The sequence below is a fragment of the Mizuhopecten yessoensis genome, unplaced genomic scaffold (assembly GCF_002113885.1).
Source record: "Mizuhopecten yessoensis strain PY_sf001 unplaced genomic scaffold, ASM211388v2 scaffold4613, whole genome shotgun sequence".
Taxonomy (NCBI): Eukaryota; Metazoa; Mollusca; class Bivalvia; order Pectinida; family Pectinidae; genus Mizuhopecten; species Mizuhopecten yessoensis.
Genome location: NW_018405634.1, coordinates 149,114 through 173,699, shown reverse-complemented (window position 1 = coordinate 173,699; position 24,586 = coordinate 149,114). Strand labels below are relative to the sequence as shown.

The 24,586-nt window shown below is 37.0% G+C and overlaps 1 protein-coding gene and 1 long non-coding RNA gene across 2 annotated transcripts in view; both read right to left on the bottom strand.

Annotated features, from left to right (window-relative positions):
- The window catches only part of LOC110449445, a gene marked incomplete at its 3' end in the record, with an annotated part of 26,374 nt that extends 12,041 nt beyond the window's left edge, over positions 1 to 14,333 (bottom strand). The window contains exons 1-8 of the mRNA XM_021496320.1: positions 14,260 to 14,333; positions 12,525 to 12,587; positions 9,331 to 9,544; positions 8,312 to 8,382; positions 5,714 to 5,875; positions 1,076 to 1,592; positions 709 to 816; positions 200 to 309 (exon numbers count right to left, since the gene is read on the bottom strand). Coding sequence (XP_021351995.1) covers positions 200 to 309; positions 709 to 816; positions 1,076 to 1,592; positions 5,714 to 5,875; positions 8,312 to 8,382; positions 9,331 to 9,544; positions 12,525 to 12,587; positions 14,260 to 14,274 — 1,260 coding nt within the window. The remainder of the gene's footprint in view (positions 1 to 199; positions 310 to 708; positions 817 to 1,075; positions 1,593 to 5,713; positions 5,876 to 8,311; positions 8,383 to 9,330; positions 9,545 to 12,524; positions 12,588 to 14,259) is intronic.
- Positions 14,334 to 14,398: 65 nt separating this feature from the next.
- On the bottom strand, positions 14,399 to 18,648 carry LOC110449446. Its single transcript, XR_002462847.1, has 3 exons — positions 18,565 to 18,648; positions 17,111 to 17,218; positions 14,399 to 14,435 (listed from the first exon to the last, which is right to left on the bottom strand). It is a non-coding gene; the product is annotated as an uncharacterized LOC110449446 (long non-coding RNA).
- Between the last annotated feature and the right edge of the window lie 5,938 nt (positions 18,649 to 24,586).

Sequence of the window (24,586 nt, the reverse complement as noted above, 5' to 3'; positions counted from 1 at the left end):
AGGACTACACAGAATGGAACAAGGATATCAGCGAGGACTACACAGAATGGAACAAGGATATCAGCGAGGACTACACAGAGTGGAACAATGATATCAGCGAGGACTACACAGAATGGAACAAGGATATCAGCGAGGACTACACAGAATGGAACAAGGATATCAGCGAGGACTACACAGCGGTGATTACTGGTTCACTTACGAATCCTATGTCAGTCACATCGCTGGAGAAACATTTCATGACGTCATCGAAAGACGTTATGGACACGTCATCCCACCAGGGCAAGGTCATTCGTATGTTATCCATACCACCTAAATATACGTTTAAAATACATATTCATGTTAAATATAAGAAAAAAACCGCAGCATAAGCTACAGACTTTGTAGACTTTCAATTTAGTAGACTAACTGGTCAAGACTCCTAGTTTAAGACTATTGTGTTTAATACATTATCAGTTAGAATATTACAAATTATTACAAATTATTTTGATTTTTGTTTCTGACTTACATTGGCCGGTTTTGAAAGTTGTATCGATACAAAGTTTCCTAGGTTCTGTAGACCGGTCCTAGAGGTGTCATGTTGATAAAGCATTTCTAACGTGCCTAAATTCGATTGTATTTACTGCATATTAACATTAATAAAATTAATGATTCTGACTTACCATAAGTTGGTACTATACACTACCTATCAATGTAGTGGTTCTGACGTACCGTAAATCGATTCTAGGAGCTCCGATGCTATTTGTCGTCCGAGTGTACTATAGATGAAAAATTGCGGTTTAAGCTGCAATTCCTGCGCTGTGATCGCCGTCGGAAGCACTGGAGATGTACATATTGTACCAATAAGTGTAAGCCTTATGATAACGTCATACACTATAAATATTTTCTTCTTAGTGTTAACAGTTTTTGTTAAATTATGTCCTAGAAGGACGAAACAGCTGCGTGACGCAGTGTAATTCATTTTTGACATACTGTACTTATCATCAAATTTTAAAGGTACAATCGCATGTATGGGTTTTACGTTCATCTTTCAAATTAATATCGGAATTCAAAGTCTTTATATTAGCTGATAACTCACCCAGTGTGACTGTTTCTCTGTCGTAGTAGGGATAGACAGTATACCAGTGCGGTTCCTGGTCTCTCACTGGGGTATATAGTTTGTCCAATACCTGCCGCTTGTACTTCCGCCCCGTGTACCTGTGACCGAGCTGTAGAAACGTCATGTTCACTTGGACGTTTGAAATAAGAACGTTGACGTCACGAACTTCCTGTACCGTAGAGAATTTAGATGAAACGCTGCCAAGTATCTCTGAAGCCACCATTTTCGTGGAATCAGACATGACTGAGGACTGGGTGGTAGCATGTTCCAGGGAGGACGTCATGTTGTTCACAAAACTTGTGACATAAGTCTCCGATTGGCTGATTTGTGTGAAGTACATATCAATGTAAACGGTATGAAGTTCTGGAGACAAAAGGTCAATGTTAAAGCCGATACAATCGGTCCACGTGTAGTCGATTTCCCGGCGTCCTCCCAGGCCATCCAGCGATCTTCGGACCTTGAGCGGAAGGAACTTCCACGCTCCGGACAGCATGATCTATTAAAACAATGGCAACGTTACAAACGTCGTGAAAATGTGTTTCATGGAATTTGGATGACGAAGGAGTAACCGAAATTGAATACAAATATATCAGGTGTTCTAACAAACATTATGAGTCTAAGAGATACTAAAAGGTAAAAAACAGAGAGCACGACAACAACCCCCTAACCCCATCCCTTACAACAACAAAAAAAACATCGTGTGAAATCAGGCTCAGTCGAGGAGCAAATTCTGTACTACATGTGGCACTTATAATTGTGTCTCTATCAAATGGAAAATTACCTGTAGTGAAGTGTTTGACTTCTCAACACGTAACGTACAGTTATCCCTACTGTCGGATTGAAGATCAAGGAAATTCTACTGTAGAATAAAACATAATATGATCGACTGTGCTATGATGTAATGTGGTTTATTTTATGAAAGACAGTGTAACATTGACATCTCAACACCTACCTTAACCAACATCTCCCTTTGTAAACATTGTTCTATATAAACATTTCCTTTTGCAAACATTATTTCATAGATACATCTCCCTTTGTAAACATTGTACAATATAAATATCTCTATAGCAAAGGAACAACCATGATTAGTTTGGATAATATCCTGAAAAACTCTGCACTTTGCATAAAAAACATTGTTCTATATAAACATCTTTCTTTGTAAACATTGTTCTATATAAATATGTCCCTTTGTAAACATTATTCTATAGAAACATCTCCCTTTGTAAACGTTGTTCTATATAAACATCTCCCTTTTTAAACTTTGTTCTATATAAACATCTCCCTTAGTAAACATTGTTCTATATCAACAAGTCCCTTTGTAAACATTATTTCAAAGAAACATCTCCCTTTGTAAACATTTTTCAATATCAACATGTCCCTTTGTAAACAATATTTCATAGAAACATCTCCCTTTGCAAACATTTTTCTATATCAACATGTCCCTTCGTAAACATTATTTCATAGAAACATCTCCCTTTGCAAACATTGTTCTATATAAACATCTCTATAGTAAAGGAACAACCATGATTAGTTTGGATAATATCCTGAAAAACTCTGCACTTTGCATAAAAAACATTGTTCTATATAAACATCTTTCTTTGTAAACATTGTTCTATATAAACATATCCCTTTTTAAACATTGTTCTATATAAACATTTCCTTTTGCAAACATTATTTCATAGATACATCTCCCTTTGTAAACATTGTTATATATCAACATGTCCCTTTGTAACTATTATTTCATAGAAACATCTCCCTTTGCAAACATTTTTCTATATCAACATGTCCCTTTGTAAACCTTATTACATAGAAACATCTCCCTTTGTAAACATTTTACTATATCAACATGTCCCTTTGTAAAAATTATTTCATAGAAACATCTCCCTTTGTAAACGTTGTTCTATATAAACATCTCCCTTAGTAAACATTGTTCTATATCAACAAGTCCCTTTGTAAACATTATTTCATGGAAACATCTCCCTTTGTAAACATTCTTCTATATCAACATGTCCCTTTGTTAACATTATTTCATAGAATCATCTCCCTTTGTAAACATTGTTATATATCAACATGTCCCTTTGTAAAAATTATTTCATAGAAACATCTCCCTTTGCAAACATTGTTCGATTTAAACATCTCCCCTTGTAAACATTTTTCTATATCAATATGTCCCTTTGTAAACATTATTCCATAGAAACATCTCTCTTTGTAAACATTGATCTATATAAACATCTCCCTTTGTAGACATTGTTCTATATCAACATGTCCATTTGTAAACATTATTTCATAGAAAGATCTCCCTTTGTAAACATTGTTCTAGATCAAGAGGTCCCTTTGTAAACATTATTTCATGGAAACATCTCCCTTTGTAAACATTGGTATATCTCAACATGTCCCTTTGTAAACATTGTTCTATATAAATATGTCCCTTTGTAAACATTATTTAATAGAAACATCTCCCTTTGTAAACACTGTTCTATATAAACATCTCTCTTTGTAAACATTGATCTATATAAACATCTCCCTTTGTACACATTGTTCTGTATAAACATCACCCTTTGTAAACATTGTTCTATATAAATATGTCACTTTGTAAACATTATTTTATATAAACATCTCCCTTTGTAAGCATTGTTCGATTTAAACATCTCCCTTTATAAACATTGTTCGATTTAAACATATCCCTTTGTAAACATTTTTCTATTTCAACATGTCCCTTTGTAAAAATTATTTCATAGAAACATCTCCCTTTGTAAACGTTGTTCTATATAAACATCTCCATTTGTAAACATTGTTCGATTTAAACATATCCCTTTGTAAACATTTTTCTATTTCAACATGTCCCTTTGTAAAAATTATTTCATAGAAACATCTCCCTCTGTAAACATTGTTCTATATCAACAAGTCCCTTTGTAAACATTATTTCATGGAAACATCTCCCTTTGTAAACATTGATATATATCAACATGTCCCTTTGTAACCATTATTTCATATAAACATCTCCATTTGTAAACATTGTTCTATATAAATATCTCCCTTTGTAAACATTGTTCGATTTTAACATCTCCCTTTGTAAACATTTCTCTATATCAACATGTCCCTTTGTTAACATTATTTCATAGAATCATCTCCCTTTGTAAACATTGTTATATATAAACATCTCCCTTTGTAAACACTGTTCTATATAAACATCTCTCTTTGTAAACATTGTTCTATATAAACATTTCCTTTTGCAAACATTATTTCATAGATACATCTCCCTTTGTAAACATTGTCCTATATCAACATGTCCCTTTGTAAACAATATTTCATAGAAACATCTCCCTTTGCAAACATTGTTCTATATAAACATCTCCCGTTGTAAACATTGTTCTATATAAATATCTCCCTTTGTAAACATTGTTCTAGATCAAGAGGTCCCTTTGTAAACATTATTTCAAAGAAACATCTCCCTTTGTAAACACTGTTCTATATCAACATGTCCCTTTGTAACCATTATTTAATAGAAACATCTCCCTTTGTAAACACTGTTCTATATCAACATGTCCCTTCGTAAACATTATTTCATAGAAACATCTCACTTTGTAAACATTGTTCTATATCCACATGTCCCTTTGTAAACATTATCTCATAGAAACATCTCCCTTTGTAAACGTTGTTCTATATAAACATCTCCATTTGTAAACATTGTTCTATATAAACATGTCCCTTTGTAAACATTGTTCCATAGAAACATCTCCCTTTGTAACCATTGTTCTATATCAACATGTCCCTTTGTTAACATTATTTCATAGAATCATCTCCCTTTGTAAACATTGTTTTATATCAACATGTCCCTTTGTAAACCTTATTACATAGAAACATCTCCCTTTGTAAACATTGTTCTATATAAACATCTCTATAGTAAAGGAACAACCATGATTAGTTTGGATAATATCCTGAAAAACTCTGCACTTTGCATAAATCCACAAAGCAGTTTATGCACAAAAATGCACACAATTGTTTCGGTATTAACCGTATAACCCCAAAAATAATCATGGTTATTTCTTATAATTCAATTTAGAAAGACAACCAACACTTTTACTAATAGTTAACGAAAACGTAGTAAGTTGTGATAAAAACTAAAAACTTTGCACAAAACACAACATTGCGCAGTAATTTCATCGCCTAAAAAAATCAACCAATAATATGTTAGAATTACAAATACCGCGCCAAACATTGCGGTATACGACGTCATTCCAGTGGTGTCTGTATTCTAAGTTATACGATCGAGGGAATAGCCAAAATAAAATTATATACACATTTTCCTTTTATAAATATCGTTCGTATTGTAACTATCTTTCTATACTACATCGCTATGTGTTCACATATACGTATCTATACATTTACATATATATCCATGTTAATATATTCCTCGGAAACACCTCTCTATGAAGATATCTTGCAGAAAAAATAAATATATTTCGAAGTAAATATCTCACAACATAAACACCTCTCTGCAACTAATGATTGATTGATTGATTGGGTTCATAAAAAATCAAATATGAATAACCTATGACAAAATATAACCTGTGTCCATATGAAGAATTTTATGACGTCCTGATCTGTGTCCCGTACAATGCCGTCAATGATTTGGAAGTAGCCATACTGTTTGACGAGGATCTGACTGGACGACGTGAGACCAGTGGCTCGACTCCACTGTATGTTCGGCAACTGTGTCGAAAGTGTCTCAATGGATAGAAGTATGGACGGGGAGTTCCCAGGCTCCTGGCGTATTGCCTGTAATTAATAAAAATAATTAAAATGTATGATATATCGGAGATAAGAATACAGGGTATCCCTCAGTTAAATAGATATTAAATGACCATCGTACAACAAGAAATTTCAATACAGCCAAAATATGAAGAAACAAGACACAAAAACATATTTTAAATGTCATATTCAGTTTTGTTAAAGAGTTCATACGTTTAGATATTAAATTTTCTGACGCGTCAACGCTGAAGAATTATGTTTAGACGTTGTGGGTATTCTCAGCTGCGAGTCTGTGGTTATTTTTTCACGAGCTCGAAGTGGAAAGGCGCTAAATGTCGAGGCTCTACATCTCTGGAATGTGAATCTGCAGTTATATTGAATGTCGAAATAGACAGGAAACCAGACGTGGTTTGAAAGGACGAAAAAGTTTGATATGGCAGTTCGACTGCATTTCATATATGACTGGATCACATAGACGTGTGATCCACGTTGTTTTCGATTTGTACTGGGGTTGACACTGACACATTGCTTGAACAATTTCTTGTGTTCCTTCAATAAAAAATGAAAAATCTCATACAAATAGTATCCGCTTTATTAAAAAATGTCAATAGTTATCTCCCTTCACAAAATCTGAAAATATGTCTTCATACGCACAGGCAATGCTAATCTGGGCAATTTCATCGGCAAATGAAAAAGGTAATAATTGGTTTGGTTTTATTTTGTTTAACGTCCTATTAACAGCTGAGGTCATTTAAGGACGTGTCTCCGTGTATGTTGCGTATGCGTGCTTACGTGTGTGTGTGTGTGCTGGTACAGGGTATGTTAGTGTACTTGCCTCCTTGTGATAGCGCGGATCTGATGCCGACTTTATAGTGCTATCTCACTGAGATACCGTGCCGAAGACACCCAGGACAGCATTCCGCCCGGTCACATTATACTAACAATAGGTGAACCATTTACCATTTGCCTTTACCCTTGAACGATAAGCAGGGAATAACATCTACAAGTGTAAAGGACTTTGATATGTCCAGGCCTATGGAAGGAACCCATCGCCTTCCTCGCCGGGGCGAACGCTCAATATTAAAGTCAAAAGTGAGGTATTGCTGGTAACAGTTGGTAGTTGCATTGAGTAGAAATTGAAATATTTCTGTATGAAACCACGTGTTTGACCCGGTCGGTGGACTATCAATTCCCAAGGATGGCCATAACATTGAAGCTTGAATGTATTCTGGTACGGTGTGTAAGACATACATGTACTAGACTAAGTATAAATACTCTGGTACGGTGTGTAAGACATTCTGGTACGGTGTGTAGGACATTCTGGTACGGTGTGTAAGACATACATGTACTAGACTAAGTATAAATATTCTGGTACGGTGTGTAAGACATTCTGGTACGGTGGTAAGACATACATGTACTAGACTAAGTATAAATACTCTGGTACGGTGTGTAAGACATTCTGGTACGGTGCGTAAGACATTCTGGTACGTTGTGTAAGACATTCTGGTACGGTGCGTAAGACATTCTGGTACGGTGGTAAGACATACATGTACTAGACTAAGTATAAATATTCTGGTACGGTGTGTAAGACATTCTGGTACGGTGTGTAAGACATACTAGAAGTATAAATATTAGTGGTAGCCAAACGTTGTACACTAATGTTATAAAAGGTTTCCATTTACGGTGTATTCTACATACATGTATGTTGGAATATTCAAATTTATGAAATAAAAACAATACGGCAAAAAAAGAAGCACAGTGGCCCCCAAATGTTTTCAATGTTGTAAGGAGTCAAACGCGTTCCCCTTCAATCCAGTGAAGATAACGAAAAGATTGTGGTCACAACTGTTTATATCAATCGTTAAATCAGCAGATACTAGTGGAAAAGTGAGGACTTTTTAAATTAGAAATAAGGGACAAGATGATACATTTCATAAAAAGTCACATATTACGTAAACACGTTTGACTAATCTTGTCGAACAAAAAACAAAAAACTAGCCGACGGAATTATATTTTTCTTTGTATGTTTTATTTCTCATATTCTCCTCTTTCAATTACGTAATGGCTCAAAAAAGCTAATCAGTAGATATTGTTTTACTTTTAAAAGGAGCTGTAATACACACAAAACTAGCTGTGTTGTTAATATGTTGTTGTCATTTGTCATAAACGATATTTTAATTTCCATAAGAACATAAGTTATTTGTGAAAGGTTTACGTTTATAGATATCGCCAGAATTCACAATCTTTACTACATGTACTTAATATACGTAAGCATAGTAACGTTACACTATTGCCGTGAAAATGAAACTACATTATTACGTTGATTAATTGCCATATAAGTAGAACTGAAACAACGAGAAACCTATCGTAGACTTTTATAACGTCTTTTTGGCACATTTATTGATAACCACAGCATACTGCCATGCAAATACTTATTTCAGGCTGGAATACGGTGATACTTACATCCGCAAGTTTCCTCTCGATTTCCACAGTCGTCGTGAGCAGTGCCCTTATTCTATCATACAGAGTGTCTCCTGTAAAACGAAAAAGGTAGGGAACACAGTTTAGAACAAGTTTTACAAGTAGGAGATTTATAATGATATAATAATACTGGACGTAGACAAAAGCCTATATGTATGGCTGACGCCCCTACAGTGGATAAGTAAAAACATTCTGGTTGTCCCCAGTGCTTATCCAGCCGGGCTTCAAACGTTTTTATTGTTGGTGATGTGACGACGTGATTTGGCAGGGAATTCCAATGGTTGACCGCTCTTTCTTTAAAGGAATACTTTCTTACGTTCAATTTATACATTCCTTTTTCAAGTCGAAAACTATGACCTCTTGTTCGTTTTTTTCGTTGGTTTGTTCAAAAAAGCTTTCTGTTACAGAAGTGTCATATTATCCATGTATTAGTTTATAAACCTGTATCATATCTCCTCGTAATCTTCTATGTTTTAAAGTTGGTAATTTTAAAATCCTTAGTCTATCTTGATAACTTAGGTCTGTCATTCCTGGTATCTGTTATGTGGCTCTACCCGTGTCGGCATTCCTACTCACACTTAATCAATGATTGGGAAATACAAACAAACTAGCTAATTATTCATTTTTATCACAGACAATTTCAGGAAGCTGAACTGTTGATAAGTGTAAAAAACATAGAAATATCTACATAATTATCCGACAACAAACGAATATCTGTTACGTGTGTTTCCGACTACAACCGCATGCCTATGACGTTTATTTCCGACTACAACCGTATGCCTATGACGTTTATTTCCAACAACGACCGAACGTCTGCGACTTGTATTTCCGACAACGACCGAACGTCTGCGACTTGTATTTCCGACAAAGACCGAACGTCTGCGACTTGTATTTCCGACAACAACCGAATGTCTTTTACGCGTACATCAAAAAGACAACAGCATTTTTGCCGGCATGATGTAACAAGATCAATCCATGCAGAGCCATGTATGTAGCCTCACCGTCGTTCTGGAGAAGACGTCTGCCCTTCCGTACTACCGAATCATCAGCATAGTCGTCGTACTCCAAATCTTTCATCATATCATCAGAGAGCCCGTCTGATCGTTTCCTTCGTTTCTTGAAATCTAGGTCATTTTCGTAGTCGTTATAATCTGGCACTTGGCTGAAGTAGACATTGAGAGCCTGGGCTACACGTATGATGTAATTCTGTAGGACCTGGGATAGAAAAAAAAAGTCTAATATAAAAGTTCTGTAAGCCCTGGGATAGAAAAAAATAGTCTAATACTAAAGTTCTGTAGGACCTGGGATAGAAAAAAAATAGTCTAATAATAAAGTTCTGTAGGACCTGGGATAGCAAAAAATAGTCTAATAATAAAGTTCTGTAGGACGTGGGATAGAAAAAAAATAGTCTTATAATAAAGTTCTGTAGGACCTGGGATAGAAAAAAAAAGTCTTATAATAAAGTTCTGTAGGACCTGGGATAGAAAAAATAGTCTTATAATAAAGTTCGGTAGGACCTGACACAGAAAAATCGTACAATACAATCATGTAGGAACTGTGAAAATGAAAATCCAATAAGTAGTATAATAGTTCTGCAGACAATCGCTTTTGAAACCTTTGTATTCTTTTCTGATGCAGACTTGCACAAACTATTAACCGTTTGTGACGTCAAGTAAGGTACGCGTGACGTTTACACCTATTAGTTGTGTTTAATATTACCTTTTTTGTGATGTCTGTTTCACACGAGATAATTACCTGTTTGGTGATGTCTGTTTCACACGAGATATTTACACCATGAAGATGTTTGTAACATTACCTGTTTGGTGATGTCTGTTTCACACGAGATATTTACACCAAGAAGATGTTTGTAACATTACCTGTTTGGTGATGTCTGTTTCACACGAGATATTTACACCAAGAAGATGTTTGTAACATTACCTGTTTGGTGATGTCTGTTTCACACGAGATATTTACACCAAGAAGATGTTTGTAACATTACCTGTTTGGTGATGTCTGTTTCACACGAGATATTTACACCAAGAAGATGTTTGTAACATTACCTGTTTGGTGATGTCTGTTTCACACGAGATATTTACACCAAGAAGATGTTTGTAACATTACCTGTTTGGTGATGTCTGTTTCACACGAGATATTTACACCAAGAAGATGTTTGTAACATTACCTGTTTGGTGATGTCTGTTTCACACGAGATATTTACACCAAGAAGATGTTTGTAACATTACCTGTTTGGTGATGTCTGTTTCACACGAGATATTTACACCAAGAAGATGTTTGTAACATTACCTGTTTGGTGATGTCTGTTTCACACGAGATATTTACACCAAGAAGATGTTTGTAACATTACCTGTTTGGTGATGTCTGTTTCACACGAGATATTTACACCAAGAAGATGTTTGTAACATTACCTGTTTGGTGATGTCTGTTTCACACGAGATATTTACACCAAGAAGATGTTTGTAACATTACCTGTTTGGTGATGTCTGTTTCACACGAGATATTTACACCAAGAAGATGTTTGTAACATTACCTGTTTGGTGATGTCTGTTTCACACGAGATATTTACACCAAGAAGATGTTTGTAACATTACCTGTTTGGTGATGTCTGTTTCACACGAGATATTTACACCAAGAAGATGTTTGTAACATTACCTGTTTGGTGATGTCTGTTTCACACGAGATATTTACACCAAGAAGATGTTTGTAACATTACCTGTTTGGTGATGTCTGTTTCACACGAGATATTTACACCAAGAAGATGTTTGTAACATTACCTGTTTGGTGATGTCTGTTTCACACGAGATATTTACACCAAGAAGATGTTTGTAACATTACCTGTTTGGTGATGTCTGTTTCACACGAGATATTTACACCAAGAAGATGTTTGTAACATTACCTGTTTGGTGATGTCTGTTTCACACGAGATATTTACACCAAGAAGATGTTTGTAACATTACCTGTTTGGTGATGTCTGTTTCACACGAGATATTTACACCAAGAAGATGTTTGTAACATTACCTGTTTGGTGATGTCTGTTTCACACGAGATATTTACACCAAGAAGATGTTTGTAACATTACCTGTTTGGTGATGTCTGTTTCACACGAGATATTTACACCAAGAAGATGTTTGTAACATTACCTGTTTGGTGATGTCTGTTTCACACGAGATATTTACACCAAGAAGATGTTTGTAACATTACCTGTTTGGTGATGTCTGTTTCACACGAGATATTTACACCAAGAAGATGTTTGTAACATTACCTGTTTGGTGATGTCTGTTTCACACGAGATATTTACACCAAGAAGATGTTTGTAACATTACCTGTTTGGTGATGTCTGTTTCACACGAGATATTTACACCAAGAAGATGTTTGTAACATTACCTGTTTGGTGATGTCTGTTTCACACGAGATATTTACACCAAGAAGATGTTTGTAACATTACCTGTTTGGTGATGTCTGTTTCACACGAGATATTTACACCAAGAAGATGTTTGTAACATTACCTGTTTGGTGATGTCTGTTTCACACGAGATATTTACACCAAGAAGATGTTTGTAACATTACCTGTTTGGTGATGTCTGTTTCACACGAGATATTTACACCAAGAAGATGTTTGTAACATTACCTGTTTGGTGATGTCTGTTTCACACGAGATATTTACACCAAGAAGATGTTTGTAACGTTACCTGTTTGGTGATGTCTGTTTCACACGAGATATTTACACCAAGAAGATGTTTGTAACATTACCTGTTTGGTGATGTCTGTTTCACACGAGATATTTACACCAAGAAGATGTTTGTAACGTTACCTGTTTGGTGATGTCTGTTTTACACGAGATATTTACACCAAGAAGATGTTTGTAACATTACCTGTTTGGTGATGTCTGTTTCACACGAGATATTTACACCAAGAAGATGTGTGTAATATTACCTGTTTGGTGATGTCTGTTTTACACCAGATATTTACACCAAGAAGATGTGTGTAATATTACCTGTTTGGTGATGTCTGTTTCACAAGAGATATTTACACCAAGAAGATGAGTGTAATATTACCTGTTTGGTGATGTCTGTTTTACACCAGATATTTACACCAAGAAGATGTTTGTAACATTAGTTGTTTGGTGATGTCTGTTTTACATGTGATATTTACACCAAGAAGATATTTGTAACGTTACCTTGTTTTGTGATGTCGGCGTCTGATATTGGTCTAACGTGAAGTACAGAGATGGCGGCTCCAACTGAAAAAAAACCAGAAGTGAATTACATTCTTCATACATATACCTGTATATAAATAATCTCACAAGTATAAAACAGAACTTAAAATCGAAACAAAAATATATTAACAAGAGGCCCAATGGCCTTAGCGGTCACCTGAGTTATATCATAGGTACTGGTAGCTTTATTTTATTGCTTAGATGTGATGTGGAAATCAGCATGTAAACTAAGTGAAATACAATACGTGTCATGTCATCAAAGGATAAGAATTTTAAAATATGTGTAAATGTTCCCTTTGGGGCCCCGCTCTAACCCCTGGGGATGGGGCAGGAATTCCAAGTTTACAATGTGATACCGTCATCCACCAAAGGTGATTCTGACCAAGTGAAAATAATTTCCGACAGAAAATTGTCAAAATATAGTCTGGAGAAGAAGATTTTTGATATATTGGCTAATTTCCCCTTTTGGGCCCCGCCCTGGCCCCTAGGGTTGGGGGAGGAATCCCAATTTTACAATTTAAAACCATCTTCCTCCTCCAAGGATAATTCTCACCAAGTAAAAATAATTTCCAACAGAAAATTGTCAAAATATACCCAAAAGTGTTGTTTCACTATATAAACTATAGTAAACTTTACCCCTCCCCAAGGGAGAACGGATAGCTCGGGGGTCCTGAAATTTACAATTTAAATAAAGCCCATGATGATCTTTCCATCAATGCAGAGAAAATGACTGTAATACCTCTGAGTCTGGAGAAGAAGATTTTTGAAATATTGGTTAATTTTCCCTTCCCCGCCCTGGCCCCTAGGGTTGGGGTAGGAATCCCAATTTTACAATTGGTAGCCTCATCTACCAAGGATGATTCTGACCAAGTTTGAAAAAGGTCCATCCACTGGTTCTTGAGAAGAAGTTGAAAATGTAAAAAGTTTATGCACGACGCACGACGGACGACGACGGACGGAAAGTGATTGGAATCGGTCACTTGAGCAAATCAAGTGAGTTTGGTGTGACCTAAAAATCAGGAACACACCAATACAAAAGGAGTACACGGTGATTGCCCCTCCTTCGTCAATTTTTTTAAAATAACATGCAGATATTTAGGCCAACTTAAGCTAAATCGGTATAGCACTGTACTAGTAGATATAAGTTGGCTGTAGCGCTAGGTCTAATGAACACTGGGTAATAGATTTTGTTATTCTTAGGTTTCATAAGTTGACGTTACTACACGTTGTGTCACGTGACGTACAATTGTACGTGTACATGTTATACATGAACAATGTTCCATGTGACGTTGATGTGCATAATATACCTACTGAAGTACCTGTACATAATATACCTATTGAAGTACCTGTACATAATATACCTACTGAAGTACCTGTACATAATTTACCTACTGAAGTACCTGTACATAATATACCTACTGAAGTATCTGTACATAATATACCTACTGAAGTACCCGTACATAATATACCTACTGAAGTACCTGTACATAATATACCTACTGAAGTACCTATACATAATATACCTACTGAAGTACCTGTACATAATATATATACCTACTGAAGTACCTGTACATCATATACCTACTAAAGTACCTGTACATAATATACCTACTGAAGTACCTGTACATAATATACCTAGTGGTGTACCTGTACAATAAAATACATTAGATACATGTAAAATTACTACGTGATATACCTGTAGAATGTACATATTGACTCCGTCAATAACTGTTTGTTTAAGAGAGGTATCAAACAGCGCACCAACATCAAATGACGTCACAGCAGATCTCTGAAGATTCTCCAGACTTATGGGAGACTGTAAGGATTCGTCCAGTCCCAAGGGATCGAGGATCGAGTGAAGCTCAGTCAGCGCTGAAGGTAATAATTTAAAAAGATATTTTTATGATCATCACCTTTTTGAAACAATATCTTGGTTTGAGCGTAAATGGCATGGACGGAGAAAGCTAAAAGTATTCAAATATTGGTTGAAGTTGACGAAATCTGATAATTTGATATTAAAAACTTGTTATGATGAATGTGTCAACGTGAATGATCCGTGGATTTGTAACATTAAGAATGAATTAACTGCCCTAGGTCTTGGTTATATTTTTGAATTGAATCTACCATTGGTAAACACTTTTGAAATTATTGAACACAGATTGAAAGATGTTACTAAGCAAAATATGTTGGCAAAGATAGCAGCTTCATCAAAAGGTAGACTATATCAATATCTTATAGACAGTCATAGTATTCAGTTTTATCTCCGTAAACATATTGAAACAAAATACAAATATATGTTAAATAAATTTAGAACGTCGTCTCATCAACTGAATATCGAAAAGGGTAGACACAATAATATCATTCGCAGAAATAGAAACTGTAGCAAATGTGATTTGGGAGACGTCGAGGACGAATTTCATTTCATTTTTGTATGTCCTTTTTATAATGGTTTGAGGTTAAAGTATATAAAGAAGTATTATTATAAGAGTCCCTCTGTTTACAAACTTGTCCAACTTTTATCTGTAAATAATGTCAAAGAGTTGTCAAATCTAGGTAAATATTTATATCTAGCCACTAAGCGGCGAAATTGATTAATTAGCTACTCGTATTTATAATTTTTGTGCTTTTGTATTATGTTCTTTGTTTAGTTTGCACTTGTATGCTTATAGTCACTCTCCTATAACATATATACATGTACAATGTATCATGATTGCTTTGTACCTATAAGTCTTAAGACTTTTGGTGAATAAAGAACTTGAACTAGAATAACATATATATGTTTGTATAGCGTCATAGGTTAACACACATCCGAGACCTAATTAATTGCTAATTAATTGATCGGACCAGACTAATTTGGTGTTTGTAGTTAAATATCAAGGGCGAAGTACTGGTAATACGATTAATTGTTTGCTTTCTGAACTGAAGCATCATATTTCCCGAGGGCTATAAGTTAACAGTTTTTGGGTTTTTTTCGTTGATAGAATAACACATGACATTTCTCCAAAGTGTGTCTGTGTTAAGGCACAGTAATGGGTGTGTCTGTGTTAAGGCACAGTACTGGGCGTGTCTGTGTTAAGGCACAGTACTGGGAGTGTCTGTGTTAAGTCACAGTACTGGTTGTGTCTGTGTTAAGTCACAGTAATGGGTGTTTCTGTGTTAAGGCACAGTACTGGGCGTGTGTGTGTTAAGTCACAGTACTGGGTGTGTCTGTGTTTAGGCACAGTACTGGGTGTGTCTGTGGTAAGGCACAGTACTGGGTGTGTCTGTGTTAAGGCACAGTACTGGGTGTGTCTGTGTTAAGTCACAGTAATGGGTGTGTCTGTGTTAAGGCACAGTACTGGGTGTGTCTGTGCTAAGGCACAGTACTGGGTGTGTCTGTGTTAAGGCACAGTACTGGGTGTGTCTGTGTTAAGTCACAGTACTGGGTGTGTCTGTGTTAAGTTTTTAAGTATTACATTATGACAGTGTGCTAGTGTAGTTAATATATGATACTTAAGATTAAATGTAAATGGAAAATCACAATCACGAAAGCTGGTCATAAGTAAACCCTGTGTGAAGTCTTTCAAAGCTGTATTACTTATTTCGGAACCCGTGCACAAGGATGTTTCTGTTTATCTATAACGCCCTGTACATGTCGTTGTTTACATGTCGATATTTACCTATGTCGATGTTTCCCTCTGTCGATGTTTCCCTCTGTCGATGTTTACCTTTGTCGATATATACCTATGTCGATGTTTACCTTTGTCAATGTTTACCTTTGTCAATGTTTACCTTTGTCAATATTTACCTTTGTCAATGTTTACCTTTGTCAATATTTACCTATGTCGTTGTTCGCCTTTGTCGATGTTAACCTATGACGATGTTTACCTATGCCGATGATTACCGATGTCCCTGTTTAACCACATGTATGTCGATGTTTCCCTCTGTCGTTGTTTCCCTCTGTCGATGTTTACCTTTGTCGATATTTACCTATGTCGATGTTTACCTTTGTCAATGTTTACCTTTGTTGATGTTTTTCTACGGCGATGTTTACCTTTTTCGTATTTTACTTATGTCGATGTTTACCTACATGTATGTTCATGTTTACCTATTTCGTTGTTCACCTTTGTCGATGTTTACCTATGTCGTTGTTTACCTATGTCGATGTTTACCTACATGTATGTTAATATTTACCTGTTTCGAGTATGCCCATGCTTACCTGTGTCGATATTTACCTATGTCGTTGTTCACCTTTGTCGATGTTAACCTATGACGATGTTTACCTATGCCGATGATTACCAATGTCCCTGTTTACCCACATGTATGTCGATGTTTCCCTCTGTCGATGTTTACCTTTGTCGATATTTACCTTCGTCGATGTTTACCTATGTCGATGTTTACCTATGTCGTATTTTACCTATGTCGTTGTTTACCTATGTCGGTGTATATCTATGCTGATGTTTACCTATGACCTATGCCGATGTTTACCTATGACGATGTTTACCTATGCCGATGTTTATCTATATTGATTTTTACCTATGTCGTTGTTTACCTATGTCGTTGTTTACCTGTGTCGCTGGCATCCTTAGTTGACGATAGACACGCTCTGTGGAGTTGTCTAGTTGCCTTCGCAAAGACGCTGTCTATGGAGGGGTCCATGGGGTCTTCGAGCAGCCCTGCGATCAAGATGTCAAGATTTTATTAGTATACTCACACTTATCGTCCCTATGTATAATAAGCTTACGACCTGGTGGATGTACATAAGAAACACGTACATGTATACAAATTAAAACATCAGGGTCGATTGAAATCATTGGTGATCTTTGAAGAGCACACTACAACTTCCTCTATTTACCTACAATTTGTTACAAGATTCCGTAATAAAAAAAAGCAGGATATACCCATTCATGTGGTTCTCAACAGCTTCACAGCGCGTAACACTACATCCAAAGTCACACCGAAATGACGTCATGAGGAGAACTTTTTAGAAAACGACTTTGTGATGAAAATACCGTTATCTTTCGCCTTTTAAGTCCTCCATAATGAGGGCGTTTTGATCATTATAGCAAATATAAGGTTACTAAATGTGAAGGGCGAAACGAAGGCTGGACGACTCTGAATTTTATCGGCGAAGGGCGAAAGTTTGACAGGGCGTAAATTTCCCTTGATATAATATAGCATGCAGAAACATACACTGAAGATGAAGCAGCGAATACTGCTGTCTTAGTTTAAAAAATAGGATCAGATTCAACGTCGCAACCTAGTGATACGTTGGCGTACATTTGATTCGTTAACACTATGAAGCCATGGTTTTGAGAAAAAAAAAGTTATGTCGCAACCAATCGCCCTGCGCTTTCGACTGGAAAAATAGTTATTCAGGGTTACAGCCCATACTAATATCAATGTGAATAGTCCCCGGAAGTTGAGTCAGAAATGATACCGTGTTCATGCCACAATCATTGTAGGACGTGGCATCGCCGAAGCTTCAAATCCTGGTAACGATACGCAGAAATGTGTGCATGGTCTGATTGACTCCTTCAATTGTTAGGGTTGAGGCAAACATTTGTAAGAGTGACCATTTGCACGTAACGCCTGTTTTAGCAACAATGATTATTTTTAGGAGTCTTACTACTAAGCATATATTGAACTTTAACCTTGATACAGCGATTGTTAAGAAATCATTGGTAGCTAGCGAAAAATGCCATGTTTGCTTGCCTAATTTAGTAGAGAAATAAGTCCTTCCTGTTAAGACGGTGTTTGCTTACATGGGTGAAGTGTTGCAGCAGAAAAATGGTTACGAAAGGTCAAAATTGGCAACTAGGAGTTATAATTGACTAACCTCAATGGATTTCAGTATACACTGTATCTGTTTTATGGTAAAAGTGTGCCAAGTTTTTATTCCCATTTGTCAGAAATTCCATTGACTACATGAGCTTAAAAACAAAAACACACCGTTAGATATAGGTTACCTTTTATGTGCAAACCAAAAACGTGGAATACTAAACGAAAAGAAATCACTCACTTTGAAGTTTTGGGTACAGACTAAACTGTTCCACAGGGTTCGAATAAGCTGTATCGGTTTGGTCCACATTACCCTCGTTTATCATGTCCTCGCGGGAACGAATCCATTGGCCGCAGGCAAAGGTGTAGAAGTCTTCACAAGGGTCGGCATTACTGTCAATCATTGACCACATTTCATACCCGACAGAAAAGCACTGGTTGGTCTCACATATGGGTAGTACCGTGGTTGTCGCCGATTCTATCGTCGTTGCTGGTTTGGTAGTTGTGATTGGTGTAGTTGCTGTTGTTGATTTTGTTGTTGTTGTTGGATATGTAGTTGTTGGTTTTGTTGTTGTTGGTTTTGTAGTTGTTGGTTTTGTTGTTGTTGGTTTTGTAGTTGTTGTTGGTTTTGTAGTTGTTGAATGTTTTTTTGTAGTTGATGGTTTTGTAGTTTTTGAATGTTTTGTTGTTGTTGTTGGTTTTGTAGTTGTTGGTTTTGTTGTTGTTGGTTTTGTAGTTGTTGAATGTTTTTTTGTAGTTGTTGGTTTTGTAGTTTTTGAATGTTTTGTTGTTGTTGTTGGTTTTGTAGTTGTTGGTTTTGTTGTTGTTGGTTTTGTAGTTGTTGAATGTTTTGTTGTTGTTGTTGGTTTTGTAGTTGTTGTAGGTTTTGTTGTTGTTGGTTTTGTTGTTGTTGGTTTTGTAGTTGTTGAATGTTTTTTTCTAGTTGTTGGTTTTGTAGTTGTTGTTGGTTTTGTAGTTGTTGTTGGTTTTGTAGTTGTTGAATGTTTTGTTGTAGTTGCTGGTTTTGTTGTTGTTGTTGGTTTTGTAGTTGTTGTTGGTTTTGTTGTTGTTGGTTTTGTTGTTGTTGTTGTTGCTGATTTTGTAGTTATTGTTGGTTTGATTGTTGTTGGTTTTGTAGTTGTGGTTTGGTTCGTAGACGTCAGTGGTTTTGTAAATGTGGTTGGTTTAGTCGTCGTTGTCCGGTTTTTCGTCATTGGCAGTTTGGTTGACGTTGGATTTAGTGTTGTCAACGTTTTTGTCGCCATTGTTGTATATAACAAGCTTGGCGTCGATGTTGATACAACTGTCATTTGTTCGGTGATCACTGTCATTCTCGCTGTTGTTTCATGTTTTTTAAATGAAGAAGGTGTATTTGGTGGATTTGGCGCGTGAGTGGTAGTTACTAACGGGGGAGAGGCAGTGTTGGGTGGGCTGGGAAGTCCGAGAATGGATGAGGTAGATGGCGTATAATCACCGGAATCAGCTGAACTGTCGGATATTGCACTTACCGTTGAGGCTGGCTTGGAAAAATAGAAAAATATCATCTGAGCAATAGAATGAAGACAAAGCTATTCAAATCAAAACATTACTTCACATGTTTTATAGCATAGTGATAACATTTAAGGGTCCTTGTCCCACTGCACTCTGGATTTTTTGTGTATACAGTTATCTCCCCTTATTTTGTTTCACATATGACTTCAGCAAAGTTGGGCCAGGACACTTCCATAGACCTGGTAGCTCAGTCGGTTAGGGCGACAGTATAATAATTTGAGGTCCTGGGTTCGAATCCCAGTCTAGCGCCGCTCAACTTTTTTATCATCAGATATTTCACTTATCATAAAAGTCAATCTAGGTTAGGTTTTCGTTTCATAAATTAATATATCAAAGCTATAACCATGCCGGAAAAACTAATGCGTAGCTAGTTGGCAGTGGTGCGGGGATCCGTAAATTGTTTGATTAAGATAATGTTAAACGAATTTGGAAATATCCAATGAAGCTAGGAATATCAGCCTAAAACGAGAGACAAGCCCTCTTCACCATTCCGTATACGGATACTTACCCCGGTGGAGGCCGACAGCGACGATGCGAGAACGGCAACTGTGATGATGAGCACAAGCACAATTAAAGCTAAGTATAAGGAAACTCCTAACACAACCTTCGTCTTGGTGCACCTTCGCTCGGGTTTGTCAGCGCTGGGAGTGTTTGCGACATTATGCAAAGCAAGTCGTGCCGAGAGTGGGAAATATTGGAAAGTCGATCGTTCAGATCCGCCACGAAGAACTTCCAGTTCGTGTCCATTATCATCCTGTTTAAATCCCCCGGGAATTGTTCGAGGATATCTAGAATCCTTGATCAGGTTTACAGGAGACAAGGCCAGTTCAGAGCAAGACACAGAGGCCACAGAGCCGTCGAAGAAACTCAATAAATTGTTTGGCGGGTTTCTTGGCAAAGTTCTCCTTGCAAGACTCCTGATGTCGCCAATATATCCTTGGAAATGATATCCGGATATACTTGGTAAGGCCCGCGGATTCTGGGGGGGATTTTTCCACATCTTCACGAAGAATAGGTTTCCATGATATCACACATGTACTTGTTACCTATAGTGTTTTACGGATAAGTTCGAACGGTAGTGGCCAGAGGCGCGGTGTCAAGGCCTAGGTAATACCGTACTAATTCGGTGGTTCTGGGTGTCTCGCATTTGTGAAATAACAATACACTCACAGGTAGATTTGGTTAAGATTTCACTACTTAAAACGACTAAATATAGGTCCTTGTATCATCGAAAAACGATTACCAAATAGGTGTTTTTTTGAGGGGGGAAGTTCTATGAACTTTTGGTATGTTTTACGATAGATACATCTGCAATAAGCGCGTATTTCTCTATCTCTCTGGTTTGTTTCAAATTTGAAAAAAAAAATGCATTTAGACTTTTCGAAGGCATACCGAGTCTATATAGATGTACAAACGTTTATATTTTCTTTTCTTTTCAAGACATATATAGTGAATAATGAATGAAGGATGCTATTCCTATTTCATGTTTTTCTGTTTAGAGCGTCCACCCTTTTCGTGGTACTTATAATTGGTATATAGAAATATGGCTATCGTGTGGTCAGTTGTATAAAACACGAAAGTATAACAAAGTAACGACTTGATAGAAGTTGGTAAAATGCGTGCCAATGGTACAGTTTTGCTAAAATAAAAATAATTAGAAGTAAATATTTCAAATACTTGTAAAATTATTATTGTAAATTGTTAACAACAATTTTTATTATATATCAACTCTTTTTATCACGTTAAAAACAGAGTTCACGTTCGTGTTTTGATTAGCATAACAAACGTTCAAGCTATTGTCTGTAATACATAAACGGAACATTTGTTCCATCCTAATTAAGTTGCGTTATTCACCATTATTATTCCAATTCGCTAATAGCATTGCAGTTCACGTGAACATAAAATTAGTTTGCCTTCGCCTCTACAGACAAAAATATGTGCCCGACTTATCGGTTAAGTGTGAACATTAATAAAATATAATACGATTATGTATTATTAAATATAATCACTTGTACAAATGAACGGGTGTAACTGGAGTTGTGTGTTAGTGGGACAAATGTTTGGATTACAGCTAGGGCCCCACTATTTACGGTATCGCGGTCATTATCTGACATGTACTACCTAATCCCTCTTTGTGTACAGTAGGGTTCACTATATTTAAAAGCTCACATTTAGCGATTTAAAATTTTGTCAATCTAATCCAAATTAGACACGGGATTTCAATCCACTACCGATGCACTCCAATATACAAGTGTTGGGAGTGCATTGGTATTTGATCGAAATGAAAAGTATAATTTTAATCAGATTGAAACATGGTATCGTTGACGAATATTTTTTTTTTACGTTTCAAAGTTAGGAAATTGACTATAGGTGCGAAATGAAATCCGACACTCCCGTTTCGAGGTCTATAACGGTACGATTCATTTATCAATAAGAAATACAACACACACAAGTCATGTAATCATGTACACGCAGAAACCTCACTATCAGGTAACCATTTTCTAGTCGTGAATTCCTTTCTTGTGAGTTAAGTAACGGAGGCCTGCTGACCCCCTCTTGGAAGTTTTGATGCATTATGAAATGGTCAGGATCAACGTTGGCTATCTGCATATTTAGAAAGTCTAGAAAGGTCAACTTTTGAAAAGAAAATGAAAATATGAAAAATCGCGTTAAAACGCCTTCTGAAAATCAAAGGTTTTATGATGTGAAAATGAAAGTCGTTTTTATAACAACTTTTTAGGCTTTCGTACTGCAGTACTCAATAACTACGGAAATACACGGTATTGATAGCCTTTCAGTCGTTGTTGACCAGTAAAAAACATGAAATGTTGTGCTAGGCCAATTTATAAGTACTTCCTCGAAGCCAGGAAACATTTACTTTATTTCCTTGTATCGTAAATAGTCCCATTGTAAATGTAAGTGATATTGCCATCTCCACTTGAACAGTAAGCCAGAGAGCGAAATGTCATATCCGGGTAACAAGTCAGGGGGTATAATGTCACATCCCAGTAGCAGGTCAGAGGGTAAAATGTCACTTCCCAGTAGACAGATCAGGGTGTGAAATGTCTCATCCCGGTGGACAGGTCAGGGGGTGAAATGTCACATCCCAGTAGACAGATCAGGGGGTGAAATGTCACATCACGGTGGACAGGTCAGGGGGTGAAATGTCACATCCCAGTAGACAGGTCAGGGGGAGAAATGTCACATCCCGGTAGACAGGTCAGAGGGTGAAATGTCACATCCCGGTAGACAGGTCAGGGGGTGAAATGTCACATCCCGGTAGACAGGTTAGAGCGTGAAATGTCACATCCCAGTATACAGGTCAGGGGGTGAAATGTCACATCCCGGTAGACAGGTCAGAGGGTGAAATGTCACATCTCGGTAGACAGGTCAGGGGTGAAATGTCACATCCCGGTAGACAGGTCAGAGGGTGAAATGTCACATCCCGGTAGACAGGTCAGAGGGTGAATTGTCACATCCCGGTAGACAGGTCAGGGGGTAAAATGTCACATCATGGTGGACAGGTCAGGGGGTGAAATGTCACATCCCAGTAGACAGATCAGGGTGTGAAATGTCACACGACGGTGGACAGGTCAGGGGGTATAATGTCACATCCCAGTAGACAGGTCAGGGGATGAAATGTCACATCCCAGTAGACAGGTCAGGGGGTGAAATGTCACAACCCAGTAGACAGGTCAGGGGGTGAAATGTCACATCTCGGTAGACAGGTCAGAGGGGGAAATGTCACATCCCGGTAGACAGGTCGGGGGGTGAAATGTCATATATCGGTAGACAGGTCAGCGGGTGAAATGTCACATCACGGTAGACAGGTCAGAGGGTTAAATGTCACATCCCGGTAGACAGGTCAGAGGGTGAATTGTCACATCCCGGTAGACAGGTCAGGGGTGAAATGTCACATCAGCGTAGACAGGTCAGAGGGTGAAATGTCACATCCCGGTAGACAGGTCAGGGGGTGAAATGTCATATATCGGTAGACAGGTCAGAGGGTGAAATGTCACATCACGGTAGACAGGTCAGAGGGTGAAATGTCACATCCCGGTAGACAGGTCGGGGGGTGAAATGTCACATCCCGGTAGACAGATCAGGGGGTGAAATGTCACATCACGTTGGACAGGTCAGGGGGTAAAATGTCACATCCCAGCAGACAGGTCAGGGGGTGAAATGTCACATCCCAGTAGACAGGTAAGAGGGGTAAATGTCATATCCCGGTAGACAGGTCAGGGGGTGAAATGTCACATCACAGTAGGCAGGTCAGAGGGTAAAATGTCACATACTGGTAGACAGTATCATATCAAAACATATAAATGAATAAAACATACGGTAATAGAAATATATCTTTTTATTGAGAAGATATTATTATTCAAACGCGATTTGAAAATATAACAAACCTATATAAAATCAATATCTTTGCACAGGTACAAGTATTAATCATGTCAAGTCTTACATCACTTCTTCATTCTAACCACGATACAAGGTTGATGAATAATTTGGTCTTAGTCAATACAAAAATCTACCATCAAAAATCTGTTTTAAAATTTAAAGACACACCCACTGAAAGTAAATACTGCACAGGGGTCTGATAATCTGTTACCATTGTGTTTCAGTTTTTTAATAATCAATTTGTACACCTCTGCATTATGAGGGCAATATGATCAGCTACCATTGAGTTAATACGGACATTTCTCTTTATC